Here is a 21,878-nt window from a genome sequence, read left to right as displayed (position 1 = left end):
TTATGGCAGATTATCAACTTCATACCTATGATTGCTGCTGACTGGGTTGTTTTGATGAGAGGGAGGGTGCTGTCATAAGCCTCTTTGGGAACATAGACTGATCGGTCTTTGAGCTTATTCTTCTTCAAAATCCTGTGCAATTCATTCAGCACTCCTACCCACTTGCTCTTTTCATTCTCACTGTCTGCTAGAATCAGGATTGAACACTTATTACTGGATGCGGAGAGCTGGGAAGCTGTAACCTGAAAAAGTTTTAAATGGATATGTTTAAGAAACAAAGGAAAAGAGGTTTCAACATTAGTTATTGAAACAAGTCCATGGTTATCAATATCCTTTTCATTAGTTGCTGACTTGAACTGTATTCAATCAACTGAAGAACTGGGTTTCTGCATCAGAAATCCATGCAAAAATAATCTAGTGAAGGTGATTGAACCAAGAAAACTTCATTTTAAGTGGATTTGTTGTTAGTGATATAATTCAGAGATTTCCACTTTAAGTTATTTAGGGTATGTATGTCTTAAGGCAGTTTTATAAATGAAAAACATGCTTACCAAGTATTTCTGAAAGACTATTCTGTACTTGGTACACACCTACAATTCTTGTTAACATTAATGAAATGGGAACTATGCATGAGCAACCCAGACCTGTGAAACTTTTCACTGGACCACTTGATTACATGTAAAAGTGAAAAACCATCTCTGACTTGAAACTGCACTCAGTATCAAACTCAACCTTTTTAGGAATTTAACTTCTTTAATGCCAGTGGCTGTTAATCCAGCAGTCTAATTCTAAATTATATTCAAATATTCACTATTATTTTGGGGTTTTTTTTTTCATGCTTTGACATGCTTTCTATAACTGTTTCCCTTTAGAACAAATCCTAGTGTCACTCACTAGACTGAATGAGAGAAAGTTCTGGAAGATCTTTTCTAAAAAGTATTTTATGATTCACTCTACCTAAATTACTAAAAAGTCAAGCCTGAAAATATCACTGACCTCATAGAAGTATGGAGTTGCTAGTTTATTGCAAGAGACTGTAACTTGAAGAGACATTGGGGAAGACAAAAGTGTGAGAGGAGAGATCTCAAATAAGCAAAGTATATTGTATTTCTTTTTTATTTATTTCTGTCTGGGGTAGGGTCAGCTGAAGACTTGCATTTGACATGTTCAGTTTTAACTGGGCTGTTTGTAATGGATTTAGAGTAGCAGCTGTTGATGTTACTTTGTGAACTGCTGGAGAATAAAGTAGGAAAAGCCCTAAGCAAAAGTCTTCACAGAGAAGCACACCTTTGTTTGGTGTTTTTCTCCCCCCAAGGAAGTGGGTTTGTTCAGGAGACAATGCCTGAGTGTAGTCTGCTGTGATTCCTTGTGAATAACTGAACCTATCTGGGCTACAGTTGACTTTTTTACCCTAATCTAGCTCATTTCATTTATTTTTTCTTCTATTTTCTAGTAACACTTCCTTTTTTGTATTGATAAGAGCACAAATAAGAGTACTGAATAAAAGAATCTGAACAGCCTCAAAGAGAAATATACTTATTTCATTCGTTTAAATTCCTAGTAACTGCAAAGTTTAATCCAAATGATACTCATGTAGTTATGAGAGCATGAGTGGCAAATGTGGGAAGGACCCTGTAACTTGTAATCTATCTTTACTGTGTTTTTCATGTTCTTTTTCAGTTGTTATGTACATGCTTTCTAAGAAGGACTCTCTGAAATTAGGCCAGGAACCATGGCATAACAAGGGGGATACTGAACACGTGGTACTGAAAACTGAACAATAAAAAGGAACTATTTTACTACTAGGAAGCAAGAATAAAAAGGAAGGGGAGGAAAAATGCAATGCTTCTGTTAAATATATTCTCAAGTGAGGGAAAAATTGGATTTTGACAAAGTCAGCCCCATGACAAAGGGTAAGGAAGTAAAGCCTGATGGCACCATGGAGCACAGCACAAACCACAACAAAGGACACAGAATGGGGCATAGAGAAAGGGCAGACAGTAATGCTGGGTTTCAGTACTTAGAAATGGAGACTGTACAGTGTTCAGACATGACCCTGAACCTTGCAAGGTTTGTTGCCTTCTGCATCCCACTGCAGGTGACATCACATCCCAGGTGGACCAGCTGCTGGTAGAAATTGAAGAGCAGCTAGTAGTCTTGGTCCATGTTGGAACCAATGACACAGGTGGAAGCAGACTGGATCTCCTGATGTTCAGGTTTGAGGATTTAAGTAATATGATGAAATAACAGAATGTAAAAGAAATATTCTCTGAAATACTGCCAGTGGCATGATCAAGGCCAAGTCATTCAGTGGCAGATTAGGAATCTAAGCATCCTGCTGACACTTTAGGTCTGTGAGACACTGGAGATTTTAAAATAATCAATAGAACTATACAATGGAATGGGCTACACTGGACAAAATACTGGTTGGTCCAATAAAAGATCTTACCTCAGCCACCGAATCTCTTTAATATCCTGGGACTAACACAGCTACAACACTGCTAACACCATACTGGCTGATAGGGATGTGATTTTGGGTGAGAGTTTTAATTTGTAAAGAGATGGCCAGAGACAGAGACCAGCACAGAAAAGAGGAAGCAATTTAAATAAAACAGAAAAGATTATAAGGTAATGACAAATATTAAAGTGAAGAAGAAGTGGGATAAATATCCAGTCAGTCTGACAATGGCCACACTAGCAAAAGGTCAAGTTCTGCAGTCTTTTACTAACCAAAATTCTCATTAAAGTCAACAGGAGTTTTGCTCAGTGAAGGAATGCAGAATTTGCCTCAAAGTTTTAACTGCCTGAAATATACAATACAAATTAAAACATTATCTAAAATGGAAAGAGTAAAGGAATATGCACATAGATAAGAATACAGGACCACGACCATGATTAAAATGGACTGAATATCAGGAAAGACTAAATACAGAATCATAGATAGAGGACCAACTCCCACTCAGATCATTGACTCATTTAGTCTAATCCCATGCATTTTACAGGATCACTCACTACCGTATTTCCACTAGCACTAAGGAATCTAAACTGTTTAGAATTCAGAGACTGAGTAGAAAACAGCTGGAGAGGAGTAAGGCACTCATCCAATCCTGAAGTGATCTCTGCATAGATGCAGACTTCAACAGGACTCCATATGGGTGTGGGGGTTTTACCACTGGGAGGTCACTGCGGGCTCCGGATCTAAAAAGGAAGATTATAAAGGAAAAAGAGGGCACAATCATTATGCCCTGAAATTAAAGACAACAAAGGGAGCAGACTTTTTATGAATCAGACTTGAATTGCTTGATTAGAAGGAGCCATGAAGCTGAGGAGGTAGATGGATTCTAACAAGTTTGGGAAAAGGCATAACTAGCAGTAACGGGAGATTGCAGCTCCTGGTCGTGGAGTGAAAAATATACATCTAGCAAAATGTTTCTTGCCATGGCATGGGACTGCTTCCTTCCATACTATGCAAAAGGGGAAATCAGAAAGGAAGAAATTCATTAATTGGTTTTGAATTAAAGAAAAGACTTAATTTACTATATGTACAGTAAATGGGACAGTATGTGAGCATGTCATCTGTTAGCACTTGGAGGACACAAAAGAAATGGAAGCGTAGATGCTGAGTTCCAGCAAGAGATGTATCTTTACATCCGAATCTGGGATGAAATCCTGGGACAGCTGAAGTCAATGGGAATTTTTCCACTGACTTCAATAGGCCCAGGATTTCACTCCTGATCTTCCCTATAGTTCTGGATCCAGTGTTGTGGTTTGGGCTTCTCTTTTGTTCCAGTACAATGAACAAAAGAGAAAAAGCATGGAATAAAATGGAATGGGATAATAGAGCAACGATTAGGAAGTTAATAAGAGGAGAATCAGACAGGCATCAAAGATAAAACAATGCATTGTTGAAGTTTGTGGGAACCATCTAGTAAAAAAAAGGGTAAGAATATAAGAAAAAGTCAATGAAGGTAAAATCCTACTTTCAGATCTACAATCCATATCTTTTGTGTGTATTTTGTACTCAATTCCTATCCACTGACATGAATGGGAGTTTGTAGGAATCAAGCCCATATATTCAACAGAGAAATGCATATATACAATAAATGTATGCATTACGGTTCAAGGAATAATATGAAATACAGATGTGGGGGAAGATTAAGGTCAGAAAATTTAACTGTAGAAGATCATTGCAGAACTGAAGAATAACAAAAAGAAAAGAGACTTCAAGAGGATTAACAAAAATAAGAGATCAGTAAAGGGGAGACCATAGATCCTTTAAAAGGTACCAAAAGTAGTTTTAACATGAGAATGCGGTGCAAGTATATTCTTGAAATGTTACTTAGACTGTAAATCTCTTTGGGGCAGGGATCATCATCATCTTTTCTTTTATAGTGCCTAGCACTCCCGGGTCCTGGTCTATGTATGGCTCAGGCTCCCAGGCACTACAGCAATACAAATAATGAATAATAATTCTGTGCACCACTGCTACCGTGGTGGAGCTGGATCAGTGTTAGCAATGGAGAGAAATGTTCAAAAATGAAGGGCAGTGTGTGGCTCAGTCCCATTGCACCATGCTAACAAAGCTGGGCCTAGACCAATCAGGTTTAAACACACATACTTACTCTAAAGATACAGGGAATATCTTTTCGATTTGCATGGATGACATCAGAGGCCAAGACAGAACTCACTGAGAATTCTTCATCCCTTAGAGAGACAACAAATATCATTTAAAAGGGAGTAAGAGCCTGACATTTCACTTGTGCTTGCACAGTAATCGTAGAGCTATTATCTTAAACACACAAGAATGTAGCACCCAGACCTAATTTCTGAAATAGTTTGATTTTCCATCCTCCAGTCAGTATCAGCAGAAATAACTTACAAGTGTGTTGTAACCAATTTTTGACTACACAAAGGTTCACAGAGATAAATCTACTCAGCTTTTCTGCATTAGGTTTCTACTTAGGTTAAAAAAAGCCAACAAAAAACCCAATTTCCCTGCATCCCGTAACCCTGGACTCTTGGTGTCAGAACAAACTTTTGGGTATAGAGATATAAGAACACACTGGGTATTTGTACAGCAATGCACATACTGGGTATTTGTACAGCAAGAGAGACATAACTTCAGCTACAGCCAGGAATCACTATCAGTTGTTATAACCACATTTGGTTAATAAGAACAACAACAACAGGTTTATTTCGCTCCCTGGCTGAGACCTTGTGTGGTAAGTTTTATACCAGAACAAATTTTTATGATGTCTTAACTAGAAGTTTTCAATAGCAATGAAGTTTACTAGAAAACAAGCTTCAGTTTAAAATATTGCACAGGGATACAGAACCTTCCTGGAGATAACCTTCATTCCAAGGAACTCAAAGTGAAGAATTTGTTGTCTCTCGTTTTCCACAGAAAACCCCACTCAGCACTAAACAGCTTACCTCATGTCAATAACCTGACTCACTACCACACTGGGCTGGGATGCTTTTCCTTCTGCTATATCATACAGGAAGAGTTTGAAATCACAGACCACAGCCAGCGCTCTCTGCCAACCTTTCTTTACTCCAGCTGGTTTAGGAACCTATAGTCAAATAAATAGCACTAATCAGCTTTTCATTAATTTGTGTTTTCAAAAGAGCATAATATTTGTATTGGGTCTGTCAGTGACAATGAAGAGTAGCCTCAGTAATAGAAGAAGCATACAGTGAAAGAAATGAGAGCCAGCTCAGCAGCCTGTCCAAGTGTCAGATGTGAACGCTATACTATATTACAGAAAACCTGTAATGCCACGGGTTCCGGCCCTATCTCACCCTTCTACACCCATAAACTCATAACAAAGGAACAGAGGGATTGATACAAGAAGAAACAGAATCTTGTAGCTCTCTAGTTCACCTGCTGGAATCCAGCCAGATAGATAGTGAGGTAACATTTGACAGCTGTTGGATGATCTCAGTACGATGCCCACGCACCTTAGAAGAAATCACCACCACAGCTGACACTAGTCGCAATAGAAGGGCCCAAAGATTGACTGGACTTGTAGACTGAACTAGCCTCTTTCTCTATAAGCAGTCCCTCCAAGACAGGTTCAAAATACATTGGCACAGCAGAATGAGAGGAGCTTGGTTGCCACTACCAATGCTATAACTGTGTTGTGAATAATCAGAGGTCTTCAGTCTCCAAGGCTGCAACTTTAAAACAGAACAATATACACAATAAAACAATTCAGAGCTAGACTTTAATTTCCTGACAGATCATGACAACAGCAAAGTTAACACCAAGCTACCCATTCCAGTTTCCTGATACTTACTCGGACATGACCTTCATATGCAGTTCCTATGCCTTTCTGTGGATCTATCCCCAGAGGGCCTTTGGTCTGTTCAGGAGGGATTGGGCACACTGCTGGGGCCTTGTCTGCACAGGTCACATGGCATGAGAATCCACATACTTATCAGGGGAGAAAAAAGATGGTTAATGTTTCATATAAAAATCTCCTTTCTTTTGTAATGTGAAAGCTGGGATAATAATACATGGAAAGCAGATTCTCCTGCTATTGAAGTGTACTCCATTGTCAATAACTAAATTATTTCAATAAAACTTGGTATACTGAAAGAGGGGAAAGTAAAGTTACTCATAGGAGCAGTAAATATATGGCCTTGAAAAGCCAGATTCTGATACGAATTCAAACTTCTTCAAAGTTCAGAGTGCCCGGTTCCAACTCTCTGGTTTGGGATATAAGGGAGAAAGAGGTGTCAGTTGTGAAGTTAGGATTGAGGAACTTGCAGACTTCAGATCTACTATTCTGGTGTAAAATTGGGGTTGAGTGTCAGCTTGCTTCTCATTTTCCCCAACATCAGGCTGTTGTCAGCACACCTGACTACCACTATGTTTCCTTGCTGCCATTTTAAATCTAGAATAAATTACTAAACTGTCTTCAACTATCAACCGTAATATTCTAAATATTTCACACCATGCCATTTCCCCAGTTACACAGTTTACTGTAGAATCCTCTGTGTGAGATGCCCAGGATGCTTAGCCCACACTGTTACAGGTTGCAAGATGAAGAACACCAACATATGAGTTAAACATTATGTCTTCCATAATGTTAGCAGGATTTGGGTCTAGTTTCTTACTGTAACTTCTGTGATATTGTTATAAATATACATCACGTATTACATTTAAATAACAGTCACTATAACCAAATTATCCTACCTTAATATATCTTTCCCATCTCATAGTAAACTGAATTGGCTTCATTCTTTTATTCTGCCATCTTATATCTCCTCTGGCAATTCTACCTTAATGTGTTTAGAAATGACTAGCTGTTATTTTTCCAATCTATCCTGCAGACAGAAAACTATATAGGGCTGCATGGCCAGTCTAAGATTTTATTGCCATGTTAATAGTTTTAAAAACATGGCTAGGCTTTTTGCAAAATAGCTGTGCTCTCTTTACCTTCCTATCTGCTTTGTTACTTTGGTAGTTTAGACACTTGCACAAGTGTTTATACATTTTGCAGTAACTGTTATTCCTGCAAACAATACGTTTTTATGGCTCTCGGTGTCTTTGATGCTAGTATATGATATAGTCCCAAAGGGAATAAGAATATACCTCTGACCAAACTACAACTGTTATTTCCAGTATATGTTCACCCTCCCTAGGGTTTGCACTAGAAGTCATATTCTTTGATCTTTGCATGGGGCTAAGGTTCAATCAGAATGTCCTCATTGCTTTCACAGAGACTGAAGGAACACAAGGAAAACTGTGTTAAAAGATTTCTATGGCCTGACATTACTTCACCACTGCAGTGAAGGTTATAGCATTTAATAAGGGCACGATCTTTCAGGGTATTTAGTTCATAGTCCTGTTTGACCATTGAAAAGACAACTATCTCATGCATTACCTAGAAGTCTCGAATTAGTCAATGTCACTGCTCTTTTGGACAAGACGGAATATTAATAAGCCACTCTTTCCTGCTATTTCAAATGTCTGAAGAGAATTAGCATTTGGGCTTAACTGTATCTAGCTTGTTCACAGCCCAAAGAGTAACTTTTTTGAAAGCATGGTACAAATTCTATTTAATCATTCTGAAGGCATTTTTCAGATGCACACATACCAAGCAGAGTCATACAAAGATATTTCTAGAATGCAAATCAAATATTATTTAAAAAACATTTAAAACTGAAATTCTAATAAAGAAAAAAATGGAAGCAACAAAGGATAAACCTGAACTGATCCACAAGTCAAAATGCACATTAGCATAAGATGTTTACAGAATCTAGGTAGCCATTATTATTATTATTATTAATGTACTAATTCTGTGCTTGGTGCTATACAGACAAAGAAAGAATCAAAGTCCCTTCTTCTGACGACTTTGCAATCTTTATACTATCACTCTACTAAATCACCTCTGAACTGGCTTGTTGGAATAAACCTTTTTCTGGGAAAAGGAATGCTTTTATTATCTCATCTGTCCATAGAAACTAATAATCAATCATATATTACACTGTGTACAAGTTTTATGCCTCAGTTTTCATGATATTCAGAGTATTTTCAGTGGTTTTCAAACTTTTTGTATTGGTGACCTGTTTCATACAGCAAGCCTCTGAGTGAGACCTCTTTATAAATTAAAAACAGGGGAGGGGGAATAATTTAATGGGGGCTCAGGGCTGTCAGCCCCCAATGAAGCTGACAGCTTGCAACTCCCATGTAACCATCTTGCAACCCACTGAGGGGTCACGATGCCCAGTTTGAGAACCCCAATTTAATTGGAGCCCAGTCAGCATTATTTCAACATAACAACACTGCTTGTGTAGTTTGCATAAAGACTCTAGGCACTTCAGTTCCCATTTACGCTTGTCACACTCACCTTCACAAGTGCAGCCCTGTCTTATTAAACCAACCATCAGAGATGTGCACTGATTGCATTTTGTAGGGGTATTAAAAGATTTCACTACAAACTGGTGGGCCTTAGGCTGTGAAACAAATAGATATAGATGTTAATTTCTGGTAACATTTTTCACAAAGAACAATTATTTTTTCACAGACATACCCTAAATAAAAGAGCATACATGTGATCTTAAAAGCTCAGCTTATGTTTATTAAAAACAAGAGCTGTGTACATGACTCCTGGGCTGAAAATTTACCTTGTAACCCTTATCGGGTCTTAAAACAGCTCAATTTTTATGAATTGCTGCTATCACCCTCTGTAAACTAACTATTGAAACTTGGACCATGTCCCAGCATATGAGTTTGCAGCCACTGTTGAAAGGAAGGCTGTCAAGGTCAGTAGGCTATAAATTGTCCCCTGTTGCAATGGTATCCTGCAGAAGTTGCAGGCAAACTTTCTTTTTTTGGAAATGCTGGTCATAGAAGCTTTATGATAAGGGTAGTGGGCCTGAGCTGGAAGAGGAAAGTTATATGTGGGTGGGTCACTATAGTTTCAAATTCTGACTTAAATACTGGAATGGGTGATATAGTTCAGTTTTACAGTGCTAAGCCTGGGTGGTTTCATAACATCAATGGTAAAATATTTAAGGTAAGAGATAACATAAGGCTGATTTTGAAGGGAGTTCCCTTCTCCGGGACTCCTGAGAACATGCACTGTCTGAACCAATGTATATATTCCTTTCCTCCTCAGAGTGAACATGCTACCACAAAGATAGCAGAGACAAATGACTGTGTCTGTGTGATGAGTCTGTTTTGATTCATAAAAAGGTTCTCCATGATGCCACGGAAGCTGCCTCACATATTTCCTGTAGATAGATTATTCCCACTCTGCCCAGGAAGATAGTCTCCTCTAGAGGAGTAGATTGTGGTGGGAAAGGGAACAGAACGTTTTCCTATTGTACATTTCCCAAATGCAAAATATCACCATCCATCTGTGTAATGTCTAGGATTTGAGAGAGAGGGACCTTTGTTAAATATTTTTTGATGGCTAGGAATATTACAGTGTAGCTAGCTGTTTAAGATATTTACCAGTTAAAGACTCTGACTGCATCCATCTTTATGACACAGCCTGTTTGGTTCATATGCAGAGAGTTTTCTGACTACAGACTGAAACTGATGAGAAAATAAGTCCCATTTTAGAAAGCTTGTGGCTGAGCCTAATGTTAGATGACCATTTAGGCAGCTCCAAGGACAGAAGACCACTTATTAGTTAGTGCAATGATGAACTGCTCACAAAAACAGTCTAATTTTCCAGGAAAAAAAGCTTGTTTCACAAGATTTCACAGGTTCAAAAAGTTTTTGTTAAGAAACTTAAAACTGGCACTTGAGTACAGGAATGAAGTAACAGTCTCCTAGCAGGAGCTCTGGTAAATCTTGTTGCTATATTGTGGTTACGTCTGTTTCCCATCTGTGTATAAAACGCTGACATAACCACTGGAGGAAACATGCATTTCTTTTCTCTAATATTTTCATATGAGTAAACTTCTATCAACCATTTCAGAAATACAGCTAATAGAGATAGGGTAACATTTTCAAATGGGACTTAGGACCCTAAGTCATTCAGCCACTTTTGAAAATTTTACTGTCTTTCGTTTCAAAACTGCCCACAGAAACTCTTCTATCCTTGCTTGAATACATGAAACTATTCAGCTAAGGGTGAAATTAATTCCACTGGCTGGCATGAAGTCCAAATATAGAGTCTCTGTGCAAGTGGAGTGCAGGAAAGTTGGAGAACTGGAATTCACTCTCTCAATCAGAGTCAGAGTGGGGACTGACTGTGCCACCATGTGCTGGTCACAAAAGATACTGAGATTCCTGGATCTGCATAGTCAAATCCATATCTCCTCCGCTCTCAGCTTGCTCAAATAAGGAGCTTCTATGTTGGGCCTACATTGGTCAGTGAAGTCAGTTTCGTAGCATGCAGGGGGTATCCAAGCACCCCAGCACAGCTGTTCAGTCAACAACCCCCCAGCACAGTCCCTATGCAGTGGTTAAGTGGTAGGGAGCTTCTTGCACTATCATTCCTTACCAGGAGTGAATTTTATCCCCAAATCTTCATCTCTCAGTCACTTCCAGCAGAAGCTGAAAGCTTTTCATGCTGAGTGCCAAAGACACAGCAAGGGAGAATCTTCCCCTCAATTCTCTCTGGCATTTATTTTCCTCCATTATCTTCTAGCTCCATAATCTCCCTCTGTTCTTTTTAAATGGCCCAAGTTGGCACTTTTGCTGTGACCAGATATGCAGAGCAAACGATCAACTCCATGTACTCGCATTAGGCAATCAACTCCAATCTTTTGCATCTTGTTGTCCAGGGATTGGAGCCTTGAGTCTCCCAAACAGCAAGGGGTTTAATTTAACACAAACCACCTAGACAACTCTTAAGAAAAAAATTCTGATAAACAAGTTTCCTGAAGCCACTGTTTAGGAATGAAATATTTCCCCCTTCTATACAGAATTTTTGAAGGTGCGACTGAGTACCTTTGGTGCAGAGAGTCCTGATCCAATATATGCTGTCCTCATGGCTGGTGTATGAACCGAGCGTGGAGGATGATCTGTAACCTGAACAGAACAACCCCACAAAAGCAGTGAGAGGCATCAAAGGCACATTATCAAAAGATGCTTGACTAAAACAGAAAGGCCAAAAAAACCAACAGAAAAGCAACTAAAATGGGGGACATGGACTAATATAGGAAAAAAACCAGCAAAAATAAAATCTTAGGACTCACAGCAGAAAATGTCAAGAAAATGGTCTGCTACGTTAATAAAGAAAAGACTTATTAATTTAGTGTGGTTTAAAACTGCCTGGTCTGTACTGAAAGAATCAGTCCTAATTTCCAACTTTAAATTTCTCCTCTTCAAAAATCTACATTCTAACAAGGAGATACAACCACATTATTATAGTTATTTAATACTTTGCCCTAATATGGTTGGGAAAGTGATTCAGAATGAGTCATTAAACAAGACTACAGTATAATGTAATTTTTAGCACAGACTTTTTAAATATATACCATGACTAAAGAGGAGTTATTAAAAGAGACAGTGTGCACTTAACAATTCATTCCCTGTGTACTCCCCAATCAGATGTATTCTAGGTGAAATTTAACTTGCTCTAAAGTGGAAATTCCCTGCGGTGCAGAGAACTCATGTTTAAAGGCTTACAATGGTGCGTAGTCCTTGCATGGGGCCTCTGCATGTGATTGAATTTCAGCCTAAACAGAAGGACAAACTCTGTTTGCAGCAGTCATTTCTGTACAGAACAAACTGTTAGGTCGTAAGTAAAATGTCAGAGCATCAGCACTGAAATTACCTCAATTGGTTCAATGTCACTAGCTGTGGAAGGAGACCTAGATCTTGAATGGAGGTGAGACTTGATATCTTCATCCCGTGAAGGAGTATTAGACAATGTAAAGTTCTCAACTGAATCAATCTATGGAAACATGACAGGGAAAAAAATTTAAAAAATCACTTTTAATAATTCACTGTTCTTCTCAAACTAAAATATGGAAACAGCAGAGTTCCTATGAGAGAACAATACAATTATAAAGTTAAACATTTTTGTAAGGGATATACAACTAAAAGAATTAAATGTCTTTGTATGTGAGTATTTGCAGACTTCAGCTACATTATTCACATACTTAAAGATAAGCATGTTCCTAAGCATTTGCAAGTTCAGGACCTTAATGAATTCTTGATGAGGCTGACTAGGCAGCCCTTTCAACGGTCAAATTAGGATATTTTCAAACACTACTTTTTTTGGTCCCACTCCTATAATGGGATTTGCTCGTGTGGGGTCTATACATTTAAAATCCCATTAACAGCAGTGGGATGCTGCAAAGATACAGGGAATCTGAGTGCAGGACAGGGGCTCTAAATGGAAAGAAGAGCTGAATGTTTCAAAATGGAAAATCAGCTGAAAAGGAAAATGCAACTTTTCTAAAGAAACATGTTTTAAACAAAGATGGATGAAAAGTTTGCAATAAAGTACATACTAGAATATTTCCCTTTTGATGATTCTTCAGGTTATTATTCACAGTATTTTGAAAAACAATACGACAATTCTATCTGTTACTGCAAACACTTCTAAATTATATGAAAAAAATCCCTTGCCAAGTAAATTTAGCAACTTACTACAAAATTGCTAAATACTATGTTTAACAATCAGAGGAAAAAGACAGAGCAAACTACAAATTTCCTTTGCTAAGGAAACCACTGTTTCTATAGAAATGGCGGTTTTTTTGAGGTCGCAGGTTTATATCATTTGAACCGCAGGAAAGTGAAGCCATCCTGAGTACAGATGCAGCTAGTGCAGGGTTTTTTTTTTATCCTTAATATTGTATGAGCTACCGACACTCAATCCTAACTGAGCTACCAAGGTTTTCTAAGGAGATGATTCTACTGCCACAGGGCACAGAGGCAAGACTATATCCCTCTATTGTGTAGTATTGGACTTTAGTCAATTTACCTGAAAATCCTGGACAGAAGCAAGTCCTCACTGAAAAACAAAGGTTACTGAGCTGTACCCAGAGTTAGTTGAGATGGCGCTGCATATTCACACTTATGGGTACTGCACCACCTTGAGGTCCTTGCAGTAGAACCGTCTTCTAGCAGTGTCAGCTAGAGCGCTCTTGTGCCACCAAGGGTCAGGGGCTAAATGCCCTCCCCACCTCAGTTTCTTCCACTGCAAAGGCAGAGACCCAGAAAACAAGGACTCTGACACAGAGGGGAACGCAGGTAGCAAGTGTGAATATGCAGAGCCATTTCAAAGAACTCTGATTACTGGTAAGTAACCTTCATTTCTTCTTCAAGTGGCTCTGCATATTCTCACTTATGGGACAGACTAATAAGCAGTGCTGAAACAAACCTGCAGGCAGGAACAGAGGCCTACTTGAATAGAGACTGAAGCACTATCTTGCCGAATCCTATGTCGGCCCGAGAAACCAAGTCCAAAGCATTGCGCTTGGTGAAAGTATGCACCAAAATCCCAGGTTGCAGCTTTGCAGATTTTAACAACTGGTCCCTGCCTAAGACAGGTGAAGGACGTAGCCACAGCTCTAGAGGAATGTACCTGAATTGCAGCAGGTACAGGGACTTTTGCTTTTGTATAGCGTTCAGCGGTGTATTGTTTAATCCACCGAGAAATAGTCTGGGAAGAAACCGTATGTCTCATGTGGCTTTTGGTATATGGCACAAACAATCTGAAAGATTTATGAAAACTTTTAGTCCTCTCCAGGTAATAGGTGAGAGCCTTTCTGGCATCCAAAGCACGTATGACAGATTCTCCTTTATTAGTGTGCGGCTTAGGGGAAAAAACTGGCATTGTCTGACTGATGTGAAAATCAGACACCACCATATGTAAAAATCTAGGATCAGATCTGAGAACAACCCTTTCCTTAAGGAAACAAGTGAAGGGTGCATCAGTCACAAGGGCATTCAATTCACATACTCTCCTGACTGACATGATAGCTATAATAAAAGCTATTCTTTAAGTACTGTATATTAAGTATTCCAGAACACAAAGCCAATATAGGATCAGAATCTCCCTTCATCCATGCCTGAAATCTGGACCACTTTAGTTGGTAACAGTTTCTCGCAGATTGTTTTCCAGAGTTAACTAGTATGTCCGGCACAGGTGGAGAACACGAGTGCTCAAGAGCAGACTGAATTGAAGTCAGATCACTCACACTACTTCACTGGTGAAGAGACTGGCTCTGGATGAAAGATCCTATGTCCCGCTGGGATAGGAGATTTGGGGATAGTAGAAGATGAAAACTCAGCCACACAGCTGAGATCAGTCAACCACTGATGACACGCCCTAGCCGGCCAATCAGTATCATCCCTGCCCTGTGCTGTCATACTATCCTTACTATCTTCTGGATCAATGGAAGGTGCATGAGGGGGTTGGCGGAAGTGGACCTTCCCCAGTGTAGAAGGAAGGCATCTGACAAAAACTGACTGTCCCAACATGCTCTGGAACAGAAGAGGTGACAAGTGTTGTTGTCTGGTTGCAAACAAGTCTATGTCTGGTCGACCACAGTTGGAAAATAGTCTCAACCAATTGATCCTTTAGGGACTATTTGTGCACCTGGGAGTTGTCTCTGTTGAGATGATCCACAAGTACATTATTTTCCCCGGCTGGATGCAGAGCCACAGGATAAATGTTGTGACAAATACACAAATTTCATACACTTATCTTTGAACACAGAAAATCAGAATGAGCACCTGCCGGCTTGTTGATGTAATTCATTGCTGATGCATTGCCTCTAACCACTTACACAACCCTCTTCTGCAGGTGATGGAGGCATGATGTGAGAGCCAGAGGAACAGCTCTTAATTCCAATACATTGATGTGCAGAGTTTTCTCCAGACCAGGTCAGTGCCCTCGACTGTCAGATGTTAGAGACAACTATCTCTCGGTCTCTCTTCTGGAACCAGGGCAGTGGTATCTAACCATATTGTCCTTGATTTGGCCCTGTGCAGTCTCAGAGATTTTACTGAGGGGGCCTCAGGAATTGGATCTGATCCCAGTCAGAGATGCGACTTATTGGAACACTTCAGTTCTTTGCTGGTGGGAGCAACAGGGGCTAAGACTGGCCTTTTTGACTCTTGACTGGGGGGTTACTTGGAACTACAGGGTCTGGCCTTGAAAGCTTTCACCAGGAGAAGGAGCTGCAGGTGAGTCTCCCTATCCTGTTGGGCTCTGAGGGAAGAGGCCTTCAGATCGAACAATCAGAAGGTGAATATCCTTGTCCCAGGCACCTGAAGCACAAAGCGTGGTCATCAGGTGCTCAGAAGACAGCTGAACAGGAAAGCCACCTTTTAAAATCTGCCTTTTTCTGCTTAAGTTCTGCCATAACAGAGAACTGAAAAAGAATCACTAACTGACTAAACTAATAGATAACACTATCTATCTAAGTAGAAAGATGCTCTGGCTCTGAAGAAACCAGAGCAGGTCACATCTGTTGGTGGCATGCAGTTGGAAGGAACTGAGGTGACGAGGGTGGCCTGCCACCTATACAGCCTTGCCCTCAGTGGGCATGATGCTGAGGGGAGGGGAGGTGCAAGAGCTTTCTGGCTGACACTACTAGAAAATGGTTCTACCTCAAGGCACAACAAGGTTGTGCAGTACACTTTAGTGGGAATATGCAGAGCCACTCGAAGAACAAGATGTGTCCACTGAGTTGAACTTTTCTGTATAAATATATTTTTAAAAAGTAGACTGACTAAGTAGCTGCTTTTCTCTCTGTTAGCAACTAAACTACTAAAAATAATGAGGAGACCAAGGATGTTTGCAATAGGCTAGATTGTTGATGACTGTCTTTTCTACAGAAATGTTATCAAACATCACAATTTTCCCATCTTTCCACCAAATAATGCCTTGCTAGGTCAGTTGGGCATGGCCACCCTGGTAATAAAAAAAAAAACAATTGCCCAGCAACAATACGGAAACTATAAACACCCCAGTGATGACTTTTCTCCATTGTTATTGATGGAGTACCATAAACTATATGACCCTTCAGAAAACATGTTACATTTCCAAGCTGTCCTTATTGAACATCCATAAATGGTCCTTTTGCATCTAAAAATATATTTATAGTAGTGAACAGGTGTAATCATAGAATTTTTTAAAAACTAGTATGAGGAACTGCTCTAGTTTGTAATTTTTACAAAGGCTTCAAACTGTTTTAGAGAACTATTGGTGGGGAATGTTCTTCATCTTAAAAAAAAGTCAAGATGGATAAAGATTTCTACCAGTTATGATGCATGCATTCTCTTTCCATACTGAAAAGTAAAAATTCCTACTTACCAGTATACCTGTTTGCTACATGTAGAAAATATGTTTCAAGCATTATGGCAATAATTAGCGGTAAGCAAACTTTTTTGTGCTCAGATTTACCAGGTGCAAATTATAACTCCAAATCTTCACTAATGTCAGAAACTAATGATGCCTTTAAGTAATAATATCCCCAACCATATGACAATGGTGCTACAGGCATTTTAAATTATTTTGCAAAATCCAAATATGAAATTGCTTGGGTCTCATTCAAAATCCCTACCACTGACATTTAAGAACAAAACAAACAAAAAAACCCAACCCCAACAATAAATTGTAGGAGAAACTTCTATAGCAAGAGACAGAAATGCCATCCTTCTTGTAGTTAAATTTAGAGATCTAATCTGGAATTTCTTAAATATTTCAAAATATTCAGAAAAAAAGGAATATCTGCTGGAGAGATAAGGTTACCTTGCAACCTAATATGTGCATACAGAAGAACATCTTCAAGGTACATCCTTAAAAGATAAACCATTTGCCACCAATGTAGTAGAAATTATGAAACTTTTCTGGAAAGATCTACATAATTTTGCATTTAGGAAGTTATATACTGTGTTAAAAGAAATGTTTATTACTGCACTTATTAAACTGAAAAATTAACTTAGGGCCTGATCCAGCACTATGGAAAGTCACTTTAACGGTGTAGACGCAGGGCCTTAGTTTGTTGGATGCTGCAATATTTCCAAGGTTTAGTTCCAAACAAAGTGGATTTAGGGCTTATCTATCTGATGTGGCAACGCGCACAGCAGGAGGGTATATTCTAAAGCACAACAACGTATTGTGCACTACCTGGCCTGCACAGAACCTGTGGGTACAAACTAAAGTTTCCCTCCTGTGCTGAAATAGTACTAAGTTAAAATACACTAGGGAACTTTTAGTGCATACCAGAAGGGTCCACATGGGCCAGTTACTGCAATATAAAATTCACGCCCTTATAGTGTATATTGCCACATAGTGTAGACAAGCTCTTAGTAATGTTTAGGTCCTAAACTGGCCACATTAAAATTCTTCAAATTAGCCCATAAGCACTATTAACTATTAGATTATCTAAAGCATGTGTTGTATCACCCAACTGCACAGCCCTTAATCATGCAAGCAGTCTTGATGACTTCCACAGGATTACACACGTTTAAGGGTTGCAGGACTGAGCCCACAGGCCCCAATTCTGCAAAGTATATAAGTATGTATTTAAATCCATCCATATCCAACAAAGCACTTAAGTACACGCTGAACTGAGATGGACTTCTGAATCAGAGCCATAGTGCTTAAATAGGAGATACTGTACACTGTAAATGGTATTGTACATTGTAAAATACAATATTCTGTGTTTTTAACTGCAGCTAACATATTATTAATAAATGTATTATTATTATTAAAGAGAGAAAAATCGCTAGCCTAATCATTGAATATTAATATAGGTGGTTTTTCCAATACTCTATCCACATCCTATCCACACATATAATCACAAAGTGGTGACAGTTCAGGACAGACATATTCCTCTTTGTAAGGTAATGCACCTATCCCAAACACATTCTGACAATACTTTGATATGATACAATCTTGTGTGTTATATACATTTTCAGAAATTTTTATAAATCCACCAAAGGCCTTAGATCAGGGGCGGGCAAACTTTTTGGCCTGAGGACCGCACCAGGTTTCCAAAATTGTATGGAGGGCTGGTTAGCAGAACCTGTGCCTCCCCAAACAGCCAGCTGTGGCCCGGCCCCACCCCCTATCCGACCCCTCCTACTTCTTGCCCCCTGACGGCCCCACTGGGACTCCTGCCCCATCCACCTCCCAGAACCCCTGTCCCCTGCCACCCCATCCAACCCCTCCTCTCTTTCCTGATTGCTTCCCCCCTCCCCGAGACCCCTGCTCCATCCAGCCACCCCTTCTCCCTGACCGCCCCTGGAACCCCTGACCTGATTGCCTCCTGCCGCCCCATCGAACCCCTCCTCTCATTCCTGACTGCTCCCTGGGGACCTGTGCCCCATTCAACCCACCCTGTTCCCCGCCCTCTGATTGCTCCGACCCCTATCCACATCCCCGCACCCGTGATCACCACCTCAAACTCCCCCTGCCCTCTATCCAACCTCCTCTGCCCCCTTACTGTGCTGCCTGGATCACTGGTGGCTGGCAGCACTATAGCCATGCCTCCTGGAGCACCAGGACAGGCAGCGGTGCCGCCTGGCTGGAGCCAGCTACGCCACCGTGCAGCACAGAGCACCGGGTCAGGCCCTGGCTCTGCAGCAGCACTGCCCCAGGAGCTCGCAGTCTCGCCGCCCAGAGCACTGCGCTGGCGACGGAGCAAGCTGAGGCTGCGGGGAGGGGAACAGCAGGGGAGGGACCGTGGGCTAGCCTCCTGGGGTAGGAGCTCAGGGGCCGGGCAGGAGGGTCCCGCAGGCCATAGTTTGCCCACCTCTGCTTCAGATGCACCTCCAAGGTTGAAGATATTTAGCATCATATATTATCATGGATATGAGTTTCTGCTTCTACTAGTTACTAGAATTTACTTAAATTACCTGCTTGGAATTCTATTTTTTTTTTAAGAAAACATCTCTGGGCTATGATAGTTCCAAAGTATGTCACCCTGACTGCCAAACTTCTACTTTCTATGAGAAATTCCTGTAAAATATCTCCCAAGCTCTTTCAGAATGCAATGAAAGGAAAAAGGCTCTCACTTGAATCCTGCTCATCCACCTGTGTTGCTATCTGATCAGTTTTCATGATGAGTTTTAGTGACTTTCCCTTTTGTATCAAAAAAGAATAAAACCCAAAGCACCACCTTCAGTTACTGTGGTATTCTGGTCACAGAAATATTACCAAAAAAAAACATTCCTAAAGCTTTGAACTCATAGCTTTAAAACAACAAATAGCACAGCAGCAGCAGCAGCGGTAACAGCAGCACAAGACATGCAGGAAGATAAATACACAAGCCATAAATAGTCAACATAAGACAGTCTACATTAAACAAAGGCATGTACACCACAGGCAAAAATAAAGGGCCACACAGAGTAAGACAGCATCTTACACGTCTGCCTTTGTTAGCTGGAATACAGGAAGGAGAGCGCTTCAACAAAGAAAGGAGGAAAATGCGTTACAAAACTTAAAACAAGGGCACACACACTAACTCAGAATTTGTCACTATGTTAATAGACAAACTGTAGACATGTACAAATATATTTTAAAAATAAATATTTCTAAGACAAATATTTTATACATATTTTGGGGATGTTACTCATAAGGGGGAACAACACGAGGAAAAAACATATTTCAAATCCTGTAACTTTACAGCAGACAATAATGCTCTAGAGTGTACACGACATTAGATCACATATGCATGACTTCCACAATAAACACCTTTATGATCAATACAAGATGGATAGTTTCTTCTCTTAAAAGCCCAATGTGTTCAGTTTAAAATACCATTAAGAACCATAATTCTTCAAAACCTAAGGAATTATCAATGTGTGCGTGCAGCCAGGGTTCTCACTACAGAATGCAGCAAACAGCTATTACTTAACTATGAAAGTTGTGGATACAGTTCATATAGTGGAGGCTTATGAGGGCCAGATTCAATGTTCCATGTGTGGTAGTCCAACTGAAGCTAAAGGGAATTTTAGGCAAGGATTGATAGGATAGGACCTGAAACACCAGCTTCAGTTACTCAGGAGACACGTTTCATTTACAATTATTTTTTAAGAATGAAAAAAATATCTGTTCCAATAAGTAGAGCAAATGCTTGCTAGCGCCACAGTAGGTTCCACTTAATATGAAATATAAAAATGATCACAATCATTACGCTTAAAATATAACCCAAGTTGCTATTTGATATGGGGAGGGGCATAGTGAATCATCAGCACAGTGAGATGTTTCTTTTCCTTCTGAAGCATCCGCAGGCTCCAGTCATAGGCAGCTGGAGAACAGACATCTATTTTTATTTTTCTCCAACAGAACTGGGGAAATTATAGTCTTCCTAGTTGATACAATTAGAATAAACTACGATCATTCATAGTTTGCTATAAACAGTTCAATTATTTGGATGGCAGAGATTCAAGCAGGGCTCTACCCTGGTATGTAAATAGATAATTTTAAAGTATATATTTAGTGAGTCAAATTCTGAAGTGATTTACACCCATGAAATTACATGGTCATCAGTGGACTTGCAAAGGGTATAAAATGGGGGTAAAATTTAACTCAGTAACTTGGTCTCTAAACTATTACCAGCATTTTAGGGGGAGCATGGGGTTACTGCATGTATAGGGAGGAGATGATACAGGCCGTTAGCAATATCCACTGCTGGTCCTACTCAGGAGAACACTTCATGAGATATTGCAGCAACTGCAATCTCCTCAGGAACTCTAGCTAGCAGCCTTGATTGGGTAGTGGGTGGTGGCAGGTGAAAGGCCCTTGGTTTTGGAACTCACACTCCTTCTTGGTTTGACAGGGTCTAAATTTGATTCCCTTCAAGTCATGCTACAAAATCCTGCCATTGTTCTTCCAGGCTATTATTGTCAATCAGGGAGACTGAATAGGGGATGGAGGCCATGTCTAGGCTGATAGTGCTATTTTTTAAGACTCCTATTTTACTTTTTAAAGTTCTGATTGATATACTGAGATAAAACTTGTTTAATAGGTCTAGAGCATGGAACCGAGCTACCTATGAATAACATATAGATACTTTTATATTTTTTGTTTAATCTTTGTAATTCAGAGATAATCTCTTAAGGGTGTTACTTGATAAATTAGATCATGATCAATTACATGAAAAATAGCATATTTACCTTGTGCAAATTCAAATGTCCCCTTCCAAATATATATTAACAACATTAAAACAGTTATTTAATGTATGACCCTTTTGTTGTTGGTCTTTTCCCACAGCAACCTCTATGCTATCCTCATTCATTATTCACTTACTGTATGCAATGGAATATGAAGAGGTACCTGCTACATTTAGCAGCACAATAGGTTGGTTCTATCTGGGCATAACTGGAATGTTCAACTTCAGCGGCAATCTAGCAGTTTATCATATGCATTAAAAATTAACTAGAGGGGCTAATAAAAGAGACTGTTGGAAAATGTTATGTTCATTCTATGGTGAAATCTGTT

General features: G+C 39.7%; 1 protein-coding gene across 1 annotated transcript in view; it reads right to left on the bottom strand.

The window, feature by feature from the left end:
• The window catches only part of CDC42BPA (CDC42 binding protein kinase alpha), a 370,767-nt gene that overhangs the window by 41,014 nt on the left and 307,875 nt on the right, over positions 1 to 21,878 (bottom strand). The window contains 7 exon segments of the mRNA XM_030557374.1: positions 26 to 242; positions 4,623 to 4,704; positions 5,434 to 5,573; positions 6,300 to 6,436; positions 8,859 to 8,964; positions 11,417 to 11,497; positions 12,246 to 12,365. Of these exon segments, the coding sequence (XP_030413234.1) occupies positions 26 to 242; positions 4,623 to 4,704; positions 5,434 to 5,573; positions 6,300 to 6,436; positions 8,859 to 8,964; positions 11,417 to 11,497; positions 12,246 to 12,365 (883 nt within the window).

The sequence above is a fragment of the Gopherus evgoodei genome, chromosome 3 (assembly GCF_007399415.2).
Source record: "Gopherus evgoodei ecotype Sinaloan lineage chromosome 3, rGopEvg1_v1.p, whole genome shotgun sequence".
In the NCBI taxonomy this organism is placed as follows: Eukaryota; Metazoa; Chordata; order Testudines; family Testudinidae; genus Gopherus; species Gopherus evgoodei.
This window is presented reverse-complemented; position numbering and strand designations above follow the sequence as displayed.